This window comes from Notamacropus eugenii, chromosome 6, assembly GCF_028372415.1.
Source record: "Notamacropus eugenii isolate mMacEug1 chromosome 6, mMacEug1.pri_v2, whole genome shotgun sequence".
NCBI lineage: Eukaryota > Metazoa > Chordata > Mammalia > Diprotodontia > Macropodidae > Notamacropus > Notamacropus eugenii.
The window spans coordinates 24,377,707-24,400,116 of record NC_092877.1 but is presented as its reverse complement, the minus strand read 5'-3'; the positions used below and the strand labels follow the sequence as shown (position 1 = coordinate 24,400,116).

General features: G+C 37.6%; 1 protein-coding gene across 2 annotated transcripts in view; it reads left to right on the top strand.

Moving 5' to 3' along the window:
• BBOX1 (gamma-butyrobetaine hydroxylase 1) overlaps window positions 1-22,410 on the top strand; it is an 80,713-nt gene that overhangs the window by 31,363 nt on the left and 26,940 nt on the right. For both annotated transcript variants that reach the window (XM_072619297.1, XM_072619298.1), the window contains exon 4: window positions 12,525-12,723. In XM_072619297.1, coding sequence (XP_072475398.1) covers window positions 12,525-12,723 — 199 coding nt within the window. The remainder of the gene's footprint in view (window positions 1-12,524; window positions 12,724-22,410) is intronic.

Here is a 22,410-nt window from a genome sequence, read left to right as displayed (position 1 = left end):
AAGCATGGTAAAATAAAAGCTTTCTCGATTCCAATATCAAATTCAACAAATATTTGTCCAACACTTAGTCTGTGCAAAGCACTGTATTAAACTCAGGGAATCCAAAGGCAAGCATGAAATCGGTTCTCGATATGATTTAGCCAAGTCATTTCACCTCTGCGAGACGAAGTTTCCTCAGTTCTAAAGTGAAGGGGAGGAACTAAAATAATCTCTAAAGTCTCTTCGAGTTCTGATACCATAAATCTATAAAAGATTTTCTCATCTTACTTTTACTACACAGTAGATAGAGCACTGTGCTTGGAATCTGGAAGTCCTAGGTTCAAATCCCTGTTGAGACACTAACTTCATGATCCTAGACAAGTCACTTAAGCTGACTGTACTGGACTTCATGGCCTATAAGATCCCTTGCAGCTCTAAACTTAGGAACCTAATTTCCTAAGATATAACATGAACAAAGTAAGTATGAGAGAATACAGGAAGAATCAGGACTGTGTGAGAAGAGGGAGCACTAAAGGCTATGGAAGAAGAGGCAGCTCAGTGTTCCTTGAAGCAGACAAGGATCCTGGGAAGCATAACTGGAGGACGGAGGCCACTGCAGGAATGAGGAGCATTCCTTATACAAAAGCATGGAGGTTGAAGATGGTATTATCTGGGTGAGAGTCTGCCCAGATTGTAGAGTGTGTAAAGGAAATGTCATTCAAAATAAGACTGAAAAGATATATTGGAAATAAATTGTAGCAGATCTGAAAATGGCACCCTTGAAGGAGTTTGGGTTTAATTGAGGTGGGGGAGGAGGGGCGAAGGACTAAAGGTTTATAATTAGAGTCATGATATGATCAAACTTGCACATTAAGAAGATTATTTGGAAATTGTATGAAAAAAAGACTAAACAAGGAAAGGCCAGAAGCACAGAGACCAATTAAGAGATACAACAGTTTGGGCAAGGCCATGAGAATGAATGGAAAAGAAAGACTGTAGAGGTGATATGAAGGTATCAAAGATAACTTTAAGATTATAAACCTAGATAACTTGGACAGGGATGGGGCAGGGTGACCTCAATAGAGACCAAGTAGTTTAGAGGACAGGGTAGACTGAAATTTTTATGTGCGGAATTTGAGATACACAGAGGACACCCAAGTGGCTAACACAGCAGGACTGAAAAGAGCTGGATGCATATATGGAAGTCATATGCCAAGAGATGATGATGATGCCACCAATGAGATGAGCAAGAGATTCAGAGATCAGCCATGCTTAGGGTACCAAAGATGTCTGATGAGAAGGTGGAATGGAACATGTACAAAGAGAATAGGAGAAGAACAGGGTGATGGAAACCAAATGAAGGAGTTGCCAAAAGTCTGATGAAGATTTTTAAAAACATTTAAATGAAGAGGTCAATGATAACATTTTGGGGGAACAGATTTCAATATTGTTTTTATTTCCCAGGGACCTCTTATAAAGAGCCATCAGAGTGCTAGGAATTCAAATAGAGAATCAAAGAAATGAAATCAAAGAAATTAAGCAGCTAAAACAGGTCAAGGTCTTGGTATTCACATTCAGCAGACAAGTCCTGATTTTCTATAATAGACTTGGCACAGTGGTTACAATGCTACACTTAGAGTCACAAAGATCAGAGTTCAAATCCTGTCTCACACATCAGTTATGTGACCCTGGGCAAGTCAGTTAACTCTTCAAAGCCTCCGGTTCCTCAGCTGTAAAATGAGAACAATAATAGCACCTGCCTTCCAGAGTTGTAGTATAGATAAAATGAGATATTATAGGTAATGTATTTTGCAAATCTCAAAGCACTTCATAAATTCTAGCTATTATTATTATATTGAACATTCAACCATAATAATAAAAATGACAATTCACACATATCTAGTATTTACATAAGTAAATAGTGCCTTATATACATTATTTTATGTGATCCTCCAACAGTTCTGCATAGCAGATGTTATTTTAAAGCCCCATTTTACAGATGAGGAAAAGTGAGGCTGAGAGTTTTAACATCAAACTCAGGGTCACTCAGCTGGTATCTGTATTGGGAATAAGACCCCTATCTTTCCAACATAAAGTCCAACTCTATCCATTATGCCATGCCAAATATCGAATTTCATTTATTTGTTTTTCTTCAATAAGTATAGCAAAGAAAGTAATAGCTACCATTTAGAAAGTACTTTGAGATTCTCAATGCACTTGACATGTTTTCATTCATTTGATCCTTACAACAATGCTATGAGGTAGGGGCTATTTATATCCCCATGTAACAGATGAGAAAATCGAGACAGCTAGAGATTAAGTAGTTTGAGCAGGTTCATACAGCTGGGAAATCTGAAGCAGAATTCTAGCTCAGGTCTTCCTGACGCTAAGTTCTGCTGTCTATCCACTGAGTCACTTAAATGCCTAATATAAAATGTCATCCTTTGCATCAGTAAGGCTAGGGGCATGCATAGAACTCTATGCACACCAGTGGTAAGACCCAGATGTTTTCCAGTACTGGCGATAGAGGTGCACTGATTTAGTTATGCCCTCTCTCAGTGTTCCTTACACACTAAAGAGATAACATTTGCAAGATGGCTATTTTATGTTATTAAGAGACTCAGGTAATACTAACCCAACCTGTGTGGGCAAAATAATAATAAATAATTGTTATTGTTGTTGTGTTCATCCTTCGTTGCCAAAGAAGACCATGCCATCAAAGAAATGATTACATGACTTGCACTTGACTTTGTTTTGAGTGAGAGAGGGCTATGCAGGTCACCAACCTCACTTTCCCTCCAGAGCCATCTGAATCCCTTGGATGACTATGAGAATGGTGGTACTCTCAACAGTAACAAAGAAATTAAAGGGGAAGGAGTTTGTGGGGGAAGGGGGGAAGATAATGAGTTTAGTTTTGAATATGTTGAATTTAGATGACTTTGGGATGTCCAGTTCTAGATGGCCAATAAGAAGTTGGAGATGTGACAGGGGAGGTCAGGAGCTATGAGAGTAGATTAGCTATATGACATAGTGGATAGAATGCTGGGCTTGGAGTTAGGAAGACCTGAGTTCAAACTTTGCCTTAGAAATTTACAAGCTGTGTGGCCGTACAAACTGCTTAACCTCTCTATACCTCAGTTTTCTTATTTGTAAAATGAGGGGATTAGACCCTATGACCTCTGTGGTACCTCACAACTCTAAATCTTGTGATCTTATTTATTATTCTTTAATAGGTCACATTTACAAAGTAAATAAGAGTAATTATCACTGCTCCTCACTAGATCCCCATGGGATAGATAGCAATAAATACTACTATTCCCTTTTTCAGAGAAGAGGAAATTAAGCCTTACGAAAACGAGCTAATTCACTCAAGGTCATACAGTGTTGGAATCAGGATACCTAGATCTTTATATTCAAAGCCTCAGACTGCTTTCCACAGACTTTCCACAACACCATCCCTTGTCCTTGCCCTTAGAGTAGCCAAGTCTTTCACGTTGGCATGGTTTGATAACCAGACAAAAAGAAATCCATTGGTTTGTTGACTATACTGAATGTCCAAAGTCCTAGGGAACTCAGTGGACTAAATGAATGACAGATTGATCATTTGATCTCTAATCCTCAAACCAGTTCTACAATTTCATGAATCTATTATTAAGTTTCAGGCTTGATAAAATTGAAGCCATTATCTGTATTCAATCTAAGTTGACAGTTACATTTCATTTATTTATAACCTTAGATAAAAGTAAATGGTGGTTTCTTTTTTATGCCTATATACTGAAATTCTCTTCCAACTTGAGGTTGGACAATTTTATTGCCTAGTGATCAGTCGGTATCCAATGTATTTATCATCATCTGGGCCTTTTCCATCGATAACAGATTCTATAGCCTGATGAATGATTTAAAATGGATTGAGCAATCCCAGGAGTGGCTAGAAAAATGTTGGCATGATATGAACATCTCCACCAAGTGGAGATATCTTTTTCTGGAGAAAGCTGGCTGACTTCCTGGTTACGAAGCTCCTTTGGAACAGAAGCAATAATTGAAACAATGAGGGCCACCCAAAAGAAGAACTGGTGGCAGATCTTGAGGAACAGATGCCTAAACCACTACATCCTGATTTCCCACATTTGAAAGTGTGTCAAACGTTGAGCTCCATCAATTCAGAAGATAGGGTTAGCCAAAGTTACCACAGGCTAGGTACCTTTTCAAGCCCACTGAGAAAAATCAGTAGGGATAGGTTATTGGTTGAGGTTTTGTGTCTTTAGTTAACGTTCTGTAATCAAAGATTTGAAGGCTTTAAAACACTCTCAACTCTCCCTTGTCCTTTATAAAGACAAGTCGGCACAGATCTTGACTTTACAACAAGCCTTATTAAGCTCACAGGGTTGGAAAGACTTACAAAACTGGAATGTTTACTCTTTGTTAGCTTGTTCAAATACTGTCAAAACTGCTGATAGTTCTACTTAGATGGCTTTAGATAAAAATGTTCTGGATGGAATCCACAATAATTTGTTGCTTATGGTACAAGGGTGCTTGTTACATCACCACCCTGGCTCCCAATCAGGGAGGGCTTTTTTCCCTCCTTCTACATTTCTCTCATCCCCACCTTTAGGGAAGGGGAAAAAAATCTTTGGAAAAACTATCTTCATGAATGCTAATTTCATTCTGATAACTTGAGAACAAGTACATTGAAATGAAATTTTTACTTTAAGAAAAAGTAACCTTTTTTTTTTCCCTTAACAGTCAACCAATTCTAACTACCTGTTACACACTGGACCAGATCCCCTACACCTGGACATGTCAGAGAAGTAGAAGAGAGGTAGTGTAACACAGTAGGAAGAAGGGAATGCAAATTTATAGAGCACCCACTATGTGCCAGCCCCTGTGCTAAGCACTTTTATCTCGTGTAATAATAACTTGTTTAATTCTCACAACAACCCTGGGAGGTAGATGTTATTATGATACCCATTTTATAGTTGGGAAAACTGGGGCAAAGAGAGGTTAAGTGGTTTGCACAGTGTCAAACAGCTGCTAAGTGGCTAAGGTTGAAGAGAACACTAGATCTGGAGCCATAGGACTTGAGTTCAAATCCTTTGCTCTGCTACTTACTACTTGGATGACCTTAGGCAAGTCACTTCACATCAGATCTCAGTTTCTTCATCTATAAAGTGAGAGGTCTGGACCAAATGCATGATCTCTTCTAACTTGAAATTCTATGACCAATATATCAAATAGCTCCTGAGAACCTGTATGTAATATGCTCCAGAAAATAACAAGAATTTTTTTTAATTTACTATTTATTTGTTTTTAACATTCTTTCCCTTTTAAATTTCGAGCTCTTAATTTTCTCTCTCTCACTTCTCCCTGACCCACTGAAGAGGCAAGCCATATGATATCAATTATATATGTGAAATCCTATAAAACATATTTCCATATTGACCATATTTCAAAAAAAGCAAGAAAAATAAATTTGCTCTCAGAGTTCATTATTTCTAGCTCTAGAGGAAAATAGCAATTTTATCATGAGTCCTTTGAAATTGTCTTGGATCATTGTATTGATCAGAGTAGCCAAGTCATTCACAGTTGATCATCATTACAACATTGCTGTTACTGGGCACAATAATCTCTTAGTTCTTCTCACTTCACTTTCCATCAGTTCATGTTTTGTTTTGTTTTTCTGAAATGACTTCCATTGTTACTTCTTATATAATAATAGTACACCCTCAAAATAATATTTCAAAACTTGTTCAGTCTTTCTTCAAATGATGATCTTCCTCTCAATTTCCAGTTCTTTGCTACCACACAATAAAAACTACTATAGATATTTTTATACGTTAGTGCTTTTTCTTTTATCTCTTTGGGATACAGACCTAGTAATGGCATTGGTGGATCAAACAGTAGGCACAGCGGTATAGCTCTTTGGACATAGTTACAAATCGTTTTCCAGAATGGTTAGACTAGTTCAGCAATATTACATTAGTGAATCGATTTTCCCCCATCACCTCTGGCATTTATTTGTCATTTCTGATAGATGTGAGGTGCTACCTCGGAGTTGTTTTAATTTGCTTTTCTCTAATCAATAGAGATGTAGAACTTTTCTTCATATGGCTATAGGTATCTTTGATTTCTTCTTTTGAAAATTGCCTGCTTATATCCTTTGACCATTTATCAATTGGGGAATGGCTATTATTTTTATGTAGTTGACAAAGTTATATACTCAGTATACATTTGAAAAGTGAGATCTTTATCATAAAAAACTTGCTGTTAATTTTTTTATTTACTTTATTGTTTATGGTACCTTTAGATTAAGTCTATTTTTGCTTTTGCTTTGTCTGAGATCATGAGTGCTACTGCTGCCCTTTTGTTTTGTTTTGTTTTGACTTCAGCTGAAGCACATTAGATTATGCTCTGGGTCTTTATTTTAACTCTGTGTTTGTTCCAAGTGTGTTTCTTGTAAGCAAAATGTTAGATTCTGGTGTCTAATCCGTTCTGCTATCTGCTTTCCTTTTGTAGGTGAACTAATCCCATTCACCTTCACAGTTTTGATTTACTTCATCCCTTCTTCATCTTCTTTTCTCTTTATCCTCTCCTTCCTCAAAAGTCTATTTTGTTTCTAACCACTGACTCCTTTAATTCATCCTCTCTTTTATCATCCTCCCTTTTCTCTTATCTCTTTTTCTCCTATTTCCCTATTGGGTAAGATAGAGCTCTATACACAATTGAATGTTTGCATATGTGTGTATGTATGTATGGGTGTATACATATATATGTAATATATATACATATATGTGTGTATGCATATATATATTCTTCCCTCTTTGAAATAATTCCAGTGAGAATGAGGTTCAAGAATTTCCTGTCATTTCTCCTTCCATTTCCTCCTCCATTATAAAAGCTCCTCCTTGTATGCCTCCTTTTATGTGAAATAATTTTCCCAATTTTACCAAATTTTATTTTCTCCCTTCTCCCTTCTCTCACCCCTCACCTCTTTCTCACCCCTTCATTTTTTAAAAAAATCTTTCCAACATTATCTATTCAGATCCATGCTCTCTGTCTATGTAAACTCCTTTTAAATGCCCTGATAATAATATAGTTCTTAGGAAACACAAATATCTTCTCATATAGGGATGTAGACAACTTAACTCATTGAGTACCTTGTGATTATTCTTTTATGTTTACCTTTTTATACTTCCTTGAATCTAATGTTTGAATGTCAGATTTTCTATTCAGTTCTGGTCTTTTCATCAGTGGTGCTTAAAAGTTCTCCATTTCATTAAATATCCATTTTTTCACCCTGAGAGATTGTTTCAATTTGCTGAGTAAGTTATCTTGGTTGTAATCCTAGCTTACCATATTCTAAGCCCTTTGGTCCTTTAATGTGGAAGCTGCTCAATCTTGTGTGATCCTGACTGTGACTCCATAATATTTTAATTTTGTTGCTTTCTGGCCACTTGCAATGTTTTCTTGTTGACCTGGGAGTTCTGGAATTTAATATTCCTGGGAGCTTTATTTGGGGATCTCTTTCAGGAAGTGATCAGTGGCTTCTTTCCATTTCTGCTTTACTGTCTATCTAAGATATCACAGCAATTGTTCTTGATCATTTCTTGAAATGTAGTATATAGGTTGTTTCTTTGATCTGGGCTTTCAGGTAATCCACTAATTCTTAAATTTTGTCTCCTCAATCTATTTTTCAGGTCAGTTGTTTTTCCAATGGAATATTTCACACTTTCTTCTATTTTTTTCATATTTTGGACTTTGTTTATTCTTTCTTGATATCTCATGAAGTCATTAGCTTCCTCCTGCCCAATTCTGATTTTTACAGAATTATTTTCTTCAGTGAGCTTTTATGTCTTTTTTTTTTTCCATTTGGCCTAGTCCCCTTTTTAAGTAGTTATTTTCTTCAATTTTTTTTTTGTGCTTCTTTTACCATGCTGTTAATTCTCTTTTTGTAACTCTTTCATTACCGTCATTTCTTTTTCCATTTTTTCCTCTAACACTCTTATCTCTTTCTTTAATCCTTCCAGGAATTTTTGTGGGCTTGTGTTCAGTTAGCATTCTTCTTTGAGACTTCCTTTTACCTGTTTTAATATTATTATCTTCCTCTGAGTTTTGTGTCTTGGTCTTCCCCGCCACTGTAGAAGGTTTTTATGATCAAATGCTTATGCTTATTTGTTTGGTTTTTTTCATTTATCCAGCCTAGTTGGGCTCTGCTCACCTGCAAGTGAGGAGGCCCTGTTCCCAGCTTCAGACTTTTTTTTGTGCTGCTGTTTTCAGCATTCTTCTGGGTTCTGACAGTTTTCAATGCTTCTGAGGTGGTGGGATCGGGGGAAACATGGAAGAGGTGCTCCCTTGGTCGGCACTTTAATCTTTACCCAGGAAGACCTCTGATACCCTGCAGCTGCAAGCACTGGAGATCCTCTTGGTCCTAAGAGGTCCCTTGCTGTCCTGCAGCTACAAGCAATAAGGCTCCTCTTTGCCTTAAAACTGCAACGAGAGCCCTTGTTTCCTTGTGATTCACCATCAGTGCTTCTTTCTACTGTAGAACTGTAATGCAGAAATGCCTATTGGCAATAGAACTATCAACCAGCAGCACATGGTACGTCTTTCTGACCAATTGTCTGACCCCCTACCCATCTCTGGGTTGAGAGCCCCTGAACCTGCTGCTGCAGTCAGTGCTGCTGCTGCTGTTGCATGTTTATGCACTCTGGGCAGGCTTCAACCCAGTGCCACAGACTTTTCCTGCCAACTTCATAAGTTTTCTTAGGCTGGAAAAATGTCTTACCCTAACATTTGATCTGAGCATTATTTAAAAGTTGTTTGGAGGGGAAAGTTGAAAGAGTTCAGCAAGTTTTGCTGTCTCTAATCTGCCATGTTGACTTTACCTTGGAACTTCAAAATCCTAAGAAGTTTAAGATGGAAGATAGAGCTTCTGTCTGCTTTCAGCTTCTGATTTGGTACCTAATAAGAAAAGTAAACTCTGATCTAAAGTTTTCTATGGCTCATTCAGAACAGCAGTAGATTTGATCAGCCTTAGAACCTGCCACCCAGAGGAAAACTTTTTGGGTTATATTCTGGCAGCCTTAGAGAGCAAAGGGATTTGAACAAATCATCTAGTGCAACTCTCATCATTTAGAGAAAACAGAGATTTTTTCAGGGATTCCTTTAACTCTTGGTTCTTCTGCTTCAGTAAAAGATTCCCTGTGCCAGGTATCAAGCTATTTAGAATACTTGTTCAGTCATTTTTTCAGTCATGTCCAACTCTTCATGAGTTGGGGAAACCCATTCAGGTTTCTTTAGCAAAGATGCAAGAGTGGTTTGCCATTTCCTTCTCCAATTCATTTTATAGATGAGGAAACTGAGGCAAACAGGGTTAAATGACTGATCCAGAATCACACAGCTAGGAAGTATCGGATTTGAACTTAGGAAGATGGGTCTTCCTGATTCCAGGCCTGGCACTCTATCCAATGCACCACCTACCTGTCTTCATTCCAGGGGTGTTAGGGTCTAGAGTCTTGCAATTTCCCGATTCTAAAAACCTTCTTGTTCCCTCATGATGAGAGCTAGCACAAGGGAAATAGAGAAGGCACAAAGACAAAACTCATCCCAAGGGGCAAAGTCATCATATTCTCCAGGTCTACCTACATTCTTTTCCTTATTATATTCACGAAACCTAAACCCATTTCAGGATTTTAGTGCCCACACATTAGGTACAAGTTAGGCTACATGGCCACCAAGATCCCGTCCAACTGTTAGATTCTTTGATTCTATTTTAGATGTAGTAAGTTGGAAGGAGTCTTTCTTTCTACTTGTATTTATATTTCTAGAACTTATCACAGTGCCTAGCACCTACCCCACCTACTCCTAATTGTGGAATGCTCTCCTTCACTTCTACCTCTTAGAATTCCTTGTCTCAATCTCTAACACAAGGCTTTTCATATTCCCTCTGTGCCTCTCCATCCTTCTCTCAGTAAAATCACTTCTTTTCTATGTTCTTTCTAGTTTTGGAATAATGATCTTAAGATTCTCATCCTAGAGTTCTCCATATTTCCTCATAAGTATTCCACAGAGACATCCAAAGTTCTAGAGAAGTTCCTCTTATTTATAAATAAACCTTAGCAAAACCTATGTATTAATATTTGCCCTATACCAGGATATGCAACAGGGAGCAGGGAGAAGGGGAAAGAAAAGAAGACTCTATAAAAAAAGGGGGGGGGGGGGATGAAGAGAAACTGACCAGAGTTCATTGCTGATTAGTCCATCAAATACTTAAAAGATGCCAGTAGAAATAATTCATTAGGAAAAGGAAAAGATTTTAAGTCAGAGGACCTGAATTCAAATTGCAACTTTGGACAGTGGGATTAACTTCTCTTGACCTCATTTTTTTTTTCAATCTGTAAAATGGGGTAGTTGGATTAGGTGAACTTTAAGATCCCTCCCAGCTCTAAATCCAAATTTTTCCTCTAGAACAGGATGTTTTTTAACCTTTTTGTAGTGGTCTGGTGAAACATACTATGGACTCCTTTTCAGAACACTGTTTTTAAATGCACAAAATAAAATGCAAAAAATCACAAAGAAAGCCAATGAATATTAAAATATAATTATTAATATTAAAAAAGTTCATGAACCTTAGGTTAAGAACCCCCACCGTTTCCTCAGATGTAAAACGATTGGATTTGATGTTCTGACTATATTCATTCATTCTTTTAGCAAATCTTGGCTCCTTCCTCCATAAAATTGGATGACTATTATAGACTCTGTATGGTCCCTTCAATTCTGATACTCTATAATCCATTGTTTACTGAATCCCTACTTTCCCTTGGGAAGATGCATTATCATTCCACATGACACAGATGCACACATGCACCCACACAGACACCCTTGTGCAACTGTTCAATATTTAACAACTAGCTTGGGGAAAAAGAGGAGGAGAAGATGTACATATTAAACACTTTTAAACTTTATCTGCATTAAAAACATTTTGTCCAGTCAACAAAATCAAGTCTAAGTTTGCAGCATTTGCTGATTTCCATGGGTGAAAATACTCACACTAAAAATGTAACAATCAGCTCTCCAGCTGTTTAGGTTCAAACTGGCTCCAGCACCCCCTATCTATAGGTATCCTTATACAGCATGACAATAGAAAGACTCTTAGGACTGGGAGTCTTAAAATTTTCTCTGTTTTCATGCAGGGAGCAACTAGGCTCCTTTCAAAGTGGGAATAGTTATTTTCCCTTCCCCAGCAAACCTGGAAAAATGAAGATCTCTGACAGGATGATACTATTCTATTTTTCATTCCTAAATTGGGAATTTTTTCCCTTAATATGACATAGATACCAAGTTTTAAAAAAAAGGTTTCCATGACACCAACTGATTCTGAGATCTTGCGCACTTAGCCTCCCACTTAAAAGTGGGTTTTAACTTTATAACAGGATGTGGATAAGAACTCGAAATCAAAGTGAATGACGTGGGATGGTCTCCTTCTTGAGTATAGCTGTTAATATCTGAATTGTTTCCCTTGGCAAAGTCTGATTTCCTCTCTTTTCTATCCTCTCTGGATTCAGAAGGTCTTTAAAAAAACAAAAACACTGGTTTTTCTTTCATCTTTCTACAATGAATAATTCTACTGAATAATTTATACTTTCAGTATTGTTCAATCAGAAGGAGCAGCTCAGCATCCAAACCTCCCATTATTTATCCTTTTATCTTCTATTATACTGCCAGCAAGAGCCTACTTTATTGGTTTAAAGCCTAAGCTGTAATATTAATGTCCCAGGACCAAGTTTTCATTCTGCCCTCACTCTGGGCAACTTCCACTGAGCTCTAAGGAAGCCTTTTCTCAGAAGACAAGAGGCTAGAGAAAGATCTGCCACTGTTCTGATGAGAAGCATGTGTTCTTCCTTTTCCTTTCTCATTCTCAGTTTTCAAATGGTGTCCCTATTGATTTTATCATGCCTTTTGCAATAAAACAGCTAGATGGTAAACAAAGTAGAAATTCTCAGAAATATTTCTGAGCTGATGCCACGCACATGAGAGGCGCAGAGGCTGAGGGTGTGTCCCATTGATATACTAGCCAACTGCAAATAGCTCTCTCATAATGGATATCACACATAAATTTCATTTAATTTCCATTGGTGGATCCGTTTGTACACTGAGGAAAGCCAAGATCTGAGAGCTAAGTTCTTCCTCAGAAGTCCCTTAATAATCTATTTTTTATCTCTAATAGCAATTTTGCACTCTACCTTGCAGTTACTTGGGCACATCTTACCTCCCCTTCTTAGCAAAAAAGAGCTAGATACTAGAGGCCCAAAGATATGAGTTTTGAATTCCCTACTCTGTCCCTTACTAGTTGGGAGTCTTTAGGAAAGTCACATTGTTAATCTGGACCTCAGTTTCCCTATTGGTGAAATACGATAATAGTGATTGCACTACCCACTTCATGGGATGGCTATCTCATTGGTTTATTAAGGATGGCCTTTCCATTATTAACATGAATGAATGTAATGTCAAAATCACGACATTTTACACAACCTTTCCTTGATTCTCAGAATGTCAGTACTGGGGCGCAAATCTCCAGCTTCCTACTCTGGATTTTGAAGATGTTTTAACAAGGGATGAATATGCCTATAACTGGCTGTCCACTCTTAAGAAAATCGGCATAGTGCGGCTAACTGGAGCGGCTGCACAACGAGGTGAAGTTGCTAAACTTGGCAAGAGGATTGGCTTCCTGTATCTCACGTTTTATGGGTGAGTTCCAGTTCAACCAATATACATCACATTTCTCCCCTTTGCAGTAGAGATGAATCCTTTCCCTGCCATTGTTTCAGTTGTCAGTGCTAAGGCAGAAATTTCCATAACCAACAGGAAGCCAGATAAGAGGAAAGCCAGTAAAAGAGGATGCTTTGCAACAACTGGAGAAATTTTTTAAATTAGCTTAAAAGTCACAAGATGCCAGGGGCAATTGAGAACTCATTTTTGAGTGTGGAAGATCATCTTTCCAGTCCTATTTCCAAATACTCAGATTTCACCAGCATTGATATTCTCCCTCCACAGAGCTGGAATATAACTTGATTATATATTATTTGTGTGTGTGTGTGTGTGTGTGTGTGTGTGTGTGTGTGTGTGTGTGTGTGTGTGAAAGAGAGAGAGAGAGAGAGAGAGAGAGAGAGAGAGAGAGAGAGAGAGAGAGAGAGAGAGAGAGAGAGAGAGAGAGAGAGAGAGAGAGAGAGATTTTGGGGAAGTGAAACCAATTCCTACATATGCTGGGAAGAGGAAACAAAAGCGAGTAGCCAATATTTATATTAATACTTTAAGGTTTGAAAAGTACTTTAGGTGTTGTATCTCACCTGATCCTCCAACAACTCCAAGAGGCAGGCACTATTATGGTGCCCATTTTACAGATGCAGAAACTTAAACTCAGAGAGGTTAAATGACTTGCCAGCATCACTCCCTCTTTCTGAGTCTTAGTTTCCTCATCCATAGAATGAAAGAATCAGCCTTGATGACTTCCAAGGTCCCTTTTGGCTTTAAATATATGATCCAAAGAATTATAAGTGGGATTTGAACCCAAATATTTCTGAGTCAAAAGATCACATATCTAGAGATGAAAAGACCCCAGAAACCATTTATTCCAATCTATTCATTTGACAAATGAAGAACTTCAATTCATCAGTTCTTTTGCCCAAGAGGTGAAATCATTTACCTATGGCTACATGGGTAGTATCGGAGTAAGGACTGCCACTCAGACACCCTGATTCCAAATTCAGTGCCCTTTCCAAAGTCCAACATTCCATCCACTTCACTATACCAACATTGTCTCTCCTGTAATAGGAATGTGAAGTTTTAAGCGAATGAAAACAATATATTTGTGCCCCATAACAGTCAGAAATATAATGCATCTGCATTTTGAGTCAAGAGGTTACTTAAGAGGAAGATCCAGGAGGTTCTTCATTAAGGAAGGATGACATTTCCAGAGAAAGAACTAATGGATCTGAATGCAGATCAAAACATACTTTTTATATTCTCTATTTTTATTGGGGTTGGGTTTTTTTGCTTTGTATTTTCTTTCACAACATGATTAATAGCAAAATATGTTTTGCATGTTTACAGATGTATAACCTATATCAAATGACTTGCCTTCTCAATAAGGGGGGAGGAGAGGAAGGGAGAGAATTTGGAACTCAAAATTTTTTTAAAATGTTAAATATTATTTTTATATGCAATGTAAAAATTACATATTAAATATTAAAGAAGTGTGAAATTTTAATATTGAATAAATTAATTAAATTATAAATTTATAAAATGTATAAATTATAAATTTATAAAATAAATGAAAGATTAAATATTAAATAAATAATTAAGAAATAAAGAAGGATGACGAATAGCCCTTGGACATTCTAATCAGCACAGAGATACCTCATCCTATCCCTTCCTGGGATGATAACAGCTTTAGTATATTTATAGTCTCCCACATTAAACCTTCTAGGAAGTTGATGCCTTTAAATCTAGGATTATTTTTCTTTCAGTTACTTCCTGTCATTTAAGTTTTATATCTCACCCTCTTTCCAAAAGGACTTGAGCCAGCTCAATGGGACAAACACTCCTAAAATAAGATGAAACAATTAAGTCCGTAACAATTCAATTCAACAAATTCTTTCTGAAGGTGTTTTTTTTCTTTTGGCTTACTAGCATTCCATTCCATTCACATAACATAATGTGTTTTGCCATTCCTCAATAGCTGGGCATTGCCCCTTAGTTTCTAGTTTGGGACTACCACAAAGAGTTGCGTGTATACGTATACAAATACACATATGTATGTGTGTGTGTGTGTGTGTGTATATACATCTATACACATGTATATATATGATGTATACACATACACATATATACACATGGGTCCTTTTTTTTGATCTTTAAGAAATATTAGTCAAGTTATAGTTTCACTAAATTGAAAAGTGTGCATAGTTTAGTGACTTTTTAGTCTGTTGTGCCTTTAAAAAAATAATTTTAAGATGCTAGTGTACAAAATCTAGATCTAAATGGCAGTAGCTCAGAGGCCAAAATACATATCGCTTTTAACAGTTGTATTTTCTCAGATGATCTCATCATATTGTCAGCTCGTTATCTGGACAACCAGGTGAGATGATCAGTAAGTCCCTATTTTAAGAAAGATGAAAAAAAAAATAAAAAATAAAAAATAAAAAAGAAAGATGAATATCTGTCCAATAAGAGCAGAGAGAAGTCTGTGCTTTCACACCAATCAATCAAGAAACATTTACTAATTGTCTAATATGTGCCAGATCCTGTGCTAAGCACTTGATGCGTGTGCATAGATAATAGTCTCATCGATTGAGAGTTAGAATCTAGTACAACCCTCTCCTTTTGCATATGAGGAACCTGAAACTTGGAGAAATTAAGATACAGAGTTCCATGGTTGGGAGAGGAGGGAATTGCATGGTTTTTTTTTCCTTTGAAAGTGATGTGATTCCAAGAAAAGAATATCACAGACCTTGGGTTCAGATCTCAACTCTACCGTATACAACCTCTATGAGTTTGCACTAGTCACTCAACATCACTTTTTCTCAGTTTCCTTATTGGTGAAAACAAAGCATTGACCCAGGTGAGCTCAGAGCATCCATCCAGCTTTACAGCAAGATTCCAGGGAATGTTACTGATGAAAAGCAATTAAATAATTGAGTTGAATAAACAGCCTAATAATAACGGTGCTATCGATGATGACAATAACAACAGATCCCTGGAGACATTTAGAGCTAGGATGCAGAAGGGAATGGGGGGAGAGAGGGAAAAGGAGAAATCATTGGCTGTCTTTTTTGTAGAATTAGATTAAAACGAGACCTAAGATTTCAGAAAGGAGTCCTAAAAGGAAACATGACTTAACCAGAAGTGGAACGTTCCTAGGACATGATGCTTCTTTATACCCAACCATCTTCAATGAATATTCCAAAATTTTGAATGATGTGTCCCAGAGTAAATTCCAAAGGAACCACATCCTCTGGCAGTTAGTAGAAGAATTTCCTACTCTATAATCAGTCATCTAGTGGAAAAAATTACTAGACCACGAATTAAAAGGACTCCTGAGTTCCAGCCCTGCAGCTCAGCCTGTCCCTTTGTTGCCAAGCTATTTAGAATCCATCACTTCACCTGTGGGCCTCATTTTTCTCATCTGTAAAAATGAGAGTGCTGGACTTGATGATTTCCAAAGTCCCTTCTTCCAGCTCTTAAATTCTTATGTCTATTCCTCACAAAACAAAATGGTTCTTCAGGGATATTATACTTTATTTTTAAATGAATTTTTGGTGCATTTTGTTTTGCGATTACAAATCCCTCCCATTTTCCAAAGAACATTCTCCAAGAGAATAATTTGATTTTTTATTAACAGAAAAAATAGATGTGTCCTTGAACTTTGGCAGTATAGTAATAAAGATGACTATGTAACTGATCAGAATTTGTTGCCCCTCCATGTTGACTTTTAATTAATATTGTTTTAGCCACTGTACATTTTATTCTTCTGGCTCTGTTTTCTTTACAAATTCTTATTTGTCATTCCTCATGTTCCAGTAATTTTCCATCACATTCACATGTCATAATTTGTCCATTCATTCTCCAGCTGTTGGACATGAGTTTTGCTCTACCAGCAATGAAATAATATGTCTTTTTCCTTCAGCCAATCCAAGATGGCTTTTCCCATCCTGTCTGATAGGTATGAGGTAATAACTCAAGGTTGTTTTGATGAACCTATCTCTGGTTTTTAGAGATTTTAAATATTTTAGAGCAGTTAATGATAGTTTATACTTAAGGTCATTTTTATTTAGGATCATAATAAGAATCAGATTATAATAAGAAGCACTAGAAGAGACTTCATAGACTATCTAGCCTGACCCTCTTATTTTTCAGATAAGGAAACTGAGGCAGATAAGTTTGAAGTGTTTATCCCAACACCATGTTCTTAGGAAGGGTAGGGTGACTTTTAACATTTAATTTGAAGTATTTTTCCAACATCATGCTCTTAGGAAGGGTATGACGATTTTTAACACATAAAATTTTTACATCAAATATTCTAGGCCAATTACAAAGTCACTGCGATTATAGGAGCTGAGATGTCTTAACAGTACCATGGAAGAAACAATGTAGCAGATAAATCTCAGATTAAAAATATGCAGAAAGTTTTTCACAAATTGAGTGCATTGAGAAATAAATCAGAAACTGGGCGATGATCTAATTAATAAGAACAGTGGAGCCAGCCAAGAAGGGTATGGAATTCAAACCCCCATCTACAGTTGTTACAAACATTACTTACTTCATAACAAGGCTACTCATCTTCTGACAAATAAAATATCCCATCACTTAAAGGGGAAGTTCCCATAACTTGGATATGCCCACAGTTGCCAAAGAAGTAGATAGAAAGTTTTCTTCCACCAAGCATGCTATTTGGCACTGTAGGTGGTGGAGAGGGGTACAGGGCTGGCCCAGAAGTCAGGAAAATCAGAAGTCAAAGCCTGCCTCAGAAACTCACCAGCTATGTGACTCTGGACACATAATTAAATGATTTATTTAACCTGTTTTTCTGTTTTCTCAGTTGTAAAATGGAAATAACCATAGATGCTACCTCCCAGGGTCACAGAGCGGCTCAAATGAAATATGTGCCCAAAGTACTTAGCACAGAGCTTGGCACATATAGGCACTATTGCTGTCATTATCATGATTATTATTCATCTCTCATGAATAATAATATCATTATTCACTTTCAAGTCCCCCTTTTAAGAATTTTAGTTACCACTGTACCCAAGGGTTAAGATGGAGAAGACTGGTAGTGGTAAGCTAATGCAACTTGACTGGGTTCAAAAGATCATAGGCTTAGGACTGGAAGGGACCATCAAAGTGACCAAATCCAATTCCCTCCTGTTAGAGATGAGGAAACGGATGGAAGACATAGAGCTCCAATCCATCCACCTTTCAGAATTTTCCCAGACCATCACTCCTTCACTAGCTACACCTGTCCTTCCTTATCTTAACCCCTCAGTGAGCTAGTTCAACTCCATTCTGTCCTTTTCTCAAGTCCCTTGCCCCACCAAACCTCAGCCATATATTGCTCCATTCATCCACTGCCTCAACTCCAACTTACAAACTGGAGAGAATCAGTAGACCATGCTGACTGGATTCACTACATATTTATATTACATAATCTCAACTGAGCTCTCAATGTGGCAAGGGAATCCATTTTCATCCCTCTAATCAATTCATTATCCCACTCACTATAGCAGATTTTTCCAAACTTTTTCATCCCTCCTCAAACTTCCTAGGTTCTCCTGTCCCTACTCTCTCTGTGGAAAATCTTATCTTTCACTGAAGAAAACAAGGCTATTTGCCAAGAGCTCCTTCTTCTCTACCAGCACTCAGATGTCATCATCTTTCATTCATCACCAATTTCATGTGAGGAGGTGACCCTTCTTCTCCAGAGAGAAGTTGGGGGACCCACAAACAGCAACAGTTAGAATGACTGATGTGTCTTTCCATCAGATACAGCCTCTGACACTCAAGGTAGTTAAATAAGCCCCTGTTGATCATTATCTGGCTCTCTCCTCATCCCTACCTTTTAATATCCCTAGTTTCCTTCAAAGCTCATTTCAAGCTCCATCTCCTTATATAAGACTTTTCCTAATCACCTCAGCTGCTAGTGCCCTCCCATACACACACACACACACACACACACACAAATCACCTTGTGTTTATTGTGCATGTATACACACACACATATGTAAAATTATGAACATGATCATTTTCCCAAATAAAACATGAGGTTCTTGAAAGCAGAGACTCTTCAGCTTTGTCTTCTAGCCTTAGAGCAGTGCCTGGAACATGGTGGGCACTTAAATAATGCTTGTTGATTTCTCAGTTGATTGACAGAGTATGACACCACCTATCCAGTCTAACAACTTCTGATGTAGGTCTTCATCTCTCAGAACCAGAAACAACACTGAGAACAAGTTGGCAGCAGGCAGCTGGGGCATATGTATCTTCGATGTCCTTTGTCCAAAGGAAAGTTTCTTACTTTATCAGCACATCTCATAGCTAGGTCAGTTGAGCATGGGGCTCCTAGACTAAGCCATCTGTACCTTTCTGACAAAGACAGCAGAGATTCTATCTCTATATCCCTTTTTCGATCTCAGAACTTTTATTTAAAAATCAATTCTCTTTGGACAACTCAGAGAAACCACTCCTTCACCTGAAAAGCTTTATATGCCAAAATGAGGGGGGAAATAGTTTCAACTTTGCCTTCTTTCCAATGAGGGTGTACAAGTTAAGATGCATTTCCCTCCTAAAATGTTTACCATGTAGCTGAATACTTGCTACCTCAGCAAATGAGGAACTAGTTAGATTAGCAAGCATATTATGTAGATGATAACAAAAATGTGTTTCTATGAAATATTGATTTGTAATGCTAGAGAGGAGAGGATGAAGGAAGAATTTGTTCTGCCTTAGCCATCAGATTTGGTCCTAGTCCAATACAATACAACTCAACATGGCTTCTGTTTACCTTTCCAGGATTGTTTCAAGGCTACAATCAAGTACAACTGCCCTACTAGCTGTTCCCAGTACAAAAAGTTCCATTTCTTTCCATGTTTGTGCACAGGTCATTCCTGCTGTGCATTACCTCCTCACCTCTACATCTTAGCATCAATGGCTAGCTGAAAGCATATCTCAAGTGCCATCTCCCATCCAAAGTCGTCCCTGATATACCCAACTCCAGTTATTAGTACCAGTTCTCCCTGAAAATTAATTTACATAACTCTTGTGTGTATGTGTGTATAATGTGTATATATGTGTCTATATGTATATAAACATAAGCATACACACATAGACATATATAATATCTCCTATATATGATACAAGCTTCTTGATGAAGGGGGCTTTTTGTCTTTTGAACACCAGCCCCTAGCACTGTGTCTTGGATATAGTAGGTGTTAGGTAAGTGTTTGGAGAACTGAAAAGAAAAAAATATTTATTAAGAGCTTACTGCATGTATGACCCCATGCTATGCACAGTGACACAATGACAGAGAATGAAAGACAGACATACATTTATTGTGTCTTTGGCATAGAAGACTCTGTGCAAGGCATCAGTCCTATGAAATTACTTATTAAACAAAAATCTAAGAAAAAAACAACAAAGTCCAGGTGATAGCTAGGTGGCACAATGGACAGAGCACCAGTCCTGGAGTCAGGAGGACTTCAGTTCAAATTCAGCCTCAGACACTTGACACTAACTATGTGACCATAGGCAAGTCATTTAATCCCCAATTACCTCAAAAAACTACAAGTTATAGTGAAAGAATAATCGAACATTTATTTATATTTTCTTTACAGCTCTAGTAGACAACCCTACATATAGCTGTCTGAGCACCACTGTCTCATGAATTGAGAAATGACAGCCACTCATATTTATTAGATATGTAACTTTAGACAAGTTGTTGCCCCTTGCCTCAGTTTCCCTAAGTATAGAGATAATACTAACACCTACCTCGAAGGGTTGTTGTGAGAATCAAATGAGATGATTATTTGTAAAAGCACTTAGCACAATGGCTGGCATAGAGTAATTGGCATATACATGCGTATTTTCTTCCCTCCCCCTTATTTAGTGCTGTAAGATTGGCAAGGCACTTTGTATGTTATTCCCTTTGATCTTCACAATACTCTGAGATAGGTGATATTATTATCCCCGTTGTACTCATGAGGAAGCTGTCCAGGGTTACATAACTAGTGAGTTTCTGAGACAGGATCTGGATCCAGGTTTTCTGCATTTCAAGTCCAATACCCTATCAGCCACAGGAAGAGAAGTTACTGTCAGGAACGCTAAAGTATATGCAGTCCATCAAACAGAAAAGCCACAAATGGAAATAAAAGGAAGGGAAACAGTTTGAGCATGGTCCTACAGCTAGTTTGTTGTTTTTTTTTCTGGGAAGCAATTGATGTCACCTTACCACATCATTTTCCCTATCCCTATACCCATAGAGTACTCAGCTAACAGTTAAGCTTTGGGAGTTCATTACTATTTTGGCCAAACACTCTCAGATCCTTACATGGGAATTCTAAAATGCTATCTTCCTAGCCCTGTTATCACCATGGATGTCTTTTCCATAAGCTTCATTCACTGATAAAGAGAAAGCAAAATGTGCCCTTAAAATATCCCTGGTAGGATCTTTGTCAAAGAAAGCATGCCAGACCAGTTAAGAATTAACAGCATCTGAAATAGGCTCTGTGGGCAAGGGGGTAGAGGAAGGTAGATCTATATATTTTTTCCAACACTCCCCGTATTCCTGCAAGCACTTCTGAGAGCTGCCTGTAAGCTAGCCCAGTGGCATTTCACACATTTGGAAATGTTATGGATCCGGGTTGTGTGTCTGAGCAAATATGATTATTCCTTGGCATCTTGCCCACTGGAAGCACACAAGTGACTCTGAGTATTACCACTGAAGTGCAGGTTTTAGCCAGACAGTACAAAGAATGGCTACTGGTTTGTGGCATATAACACTCCCTCTTAATTAAGTTAAAAAAATACTACTGACTTTGAAAGAGCCCCCAACTTGGAAATCCAGAGAAGAGCGCAGAGTGCTAGAAGAAGAGCTAACAGTTATATATCACTTTAAGGCTTGCAAAATCTGCCTCGTCTACATTGATCCTACTAACAATTCTGCAAAGGAGATGGCATTATTATCACCATTTTACAGATTAAAAAACTGAGACAATTAAAAAAAGAAATAAACTGAGATGGAGAGAGACTACATGATCAGGGTAGGGTCATACAATGAGTGTCTTAGATAGGATGTGAACTCACACCTTCTTGACTTCATGTCTAGTATTCTATCCATTCCACTATCTACCTGCTTAGGTAATAGAGAAAGATAACAGTAAAGATGTTGGCTAATTTATTGTGGCTCCTAACCAAAACTTATGAAAACCACGCAGCCTATCCTCAATAATAATGATTTCTCTCCTACAAATCAGTTTGACTTGCAAGGAAAACAGAAAAGATCTCTTTAAATTTTGAAACTTGTTGGAAAAACCCCTTTTTATGTCTATGTTGGGGTATTTAAGAGCCTACTTGTTATAGCAAATTAGGGGGAAATATTTTGAACACATGTATACCCCAAGGAATGGCAGTTTTCCCCCCTCATTCAAGTCAAGCTAAGTTCTTTCAGGCTGTTGTGAGTCCCAGTTCAGGTTATCAGCCAATAGTTCATCCCTTGGGGTCATTTTGCAGCAGTGGATTTCTCTGTAATTAACATGGATGCCAACAAAACCATTTGAGCATGAGGTCACCTCATAAATGAAAGGAAAAATAATTTGTGAGTCTCATGCTCTTCCAGAAATCATTTGTGGAAGTTCATGAGAGACTCTGCTCAGAACAGCCCTTCTA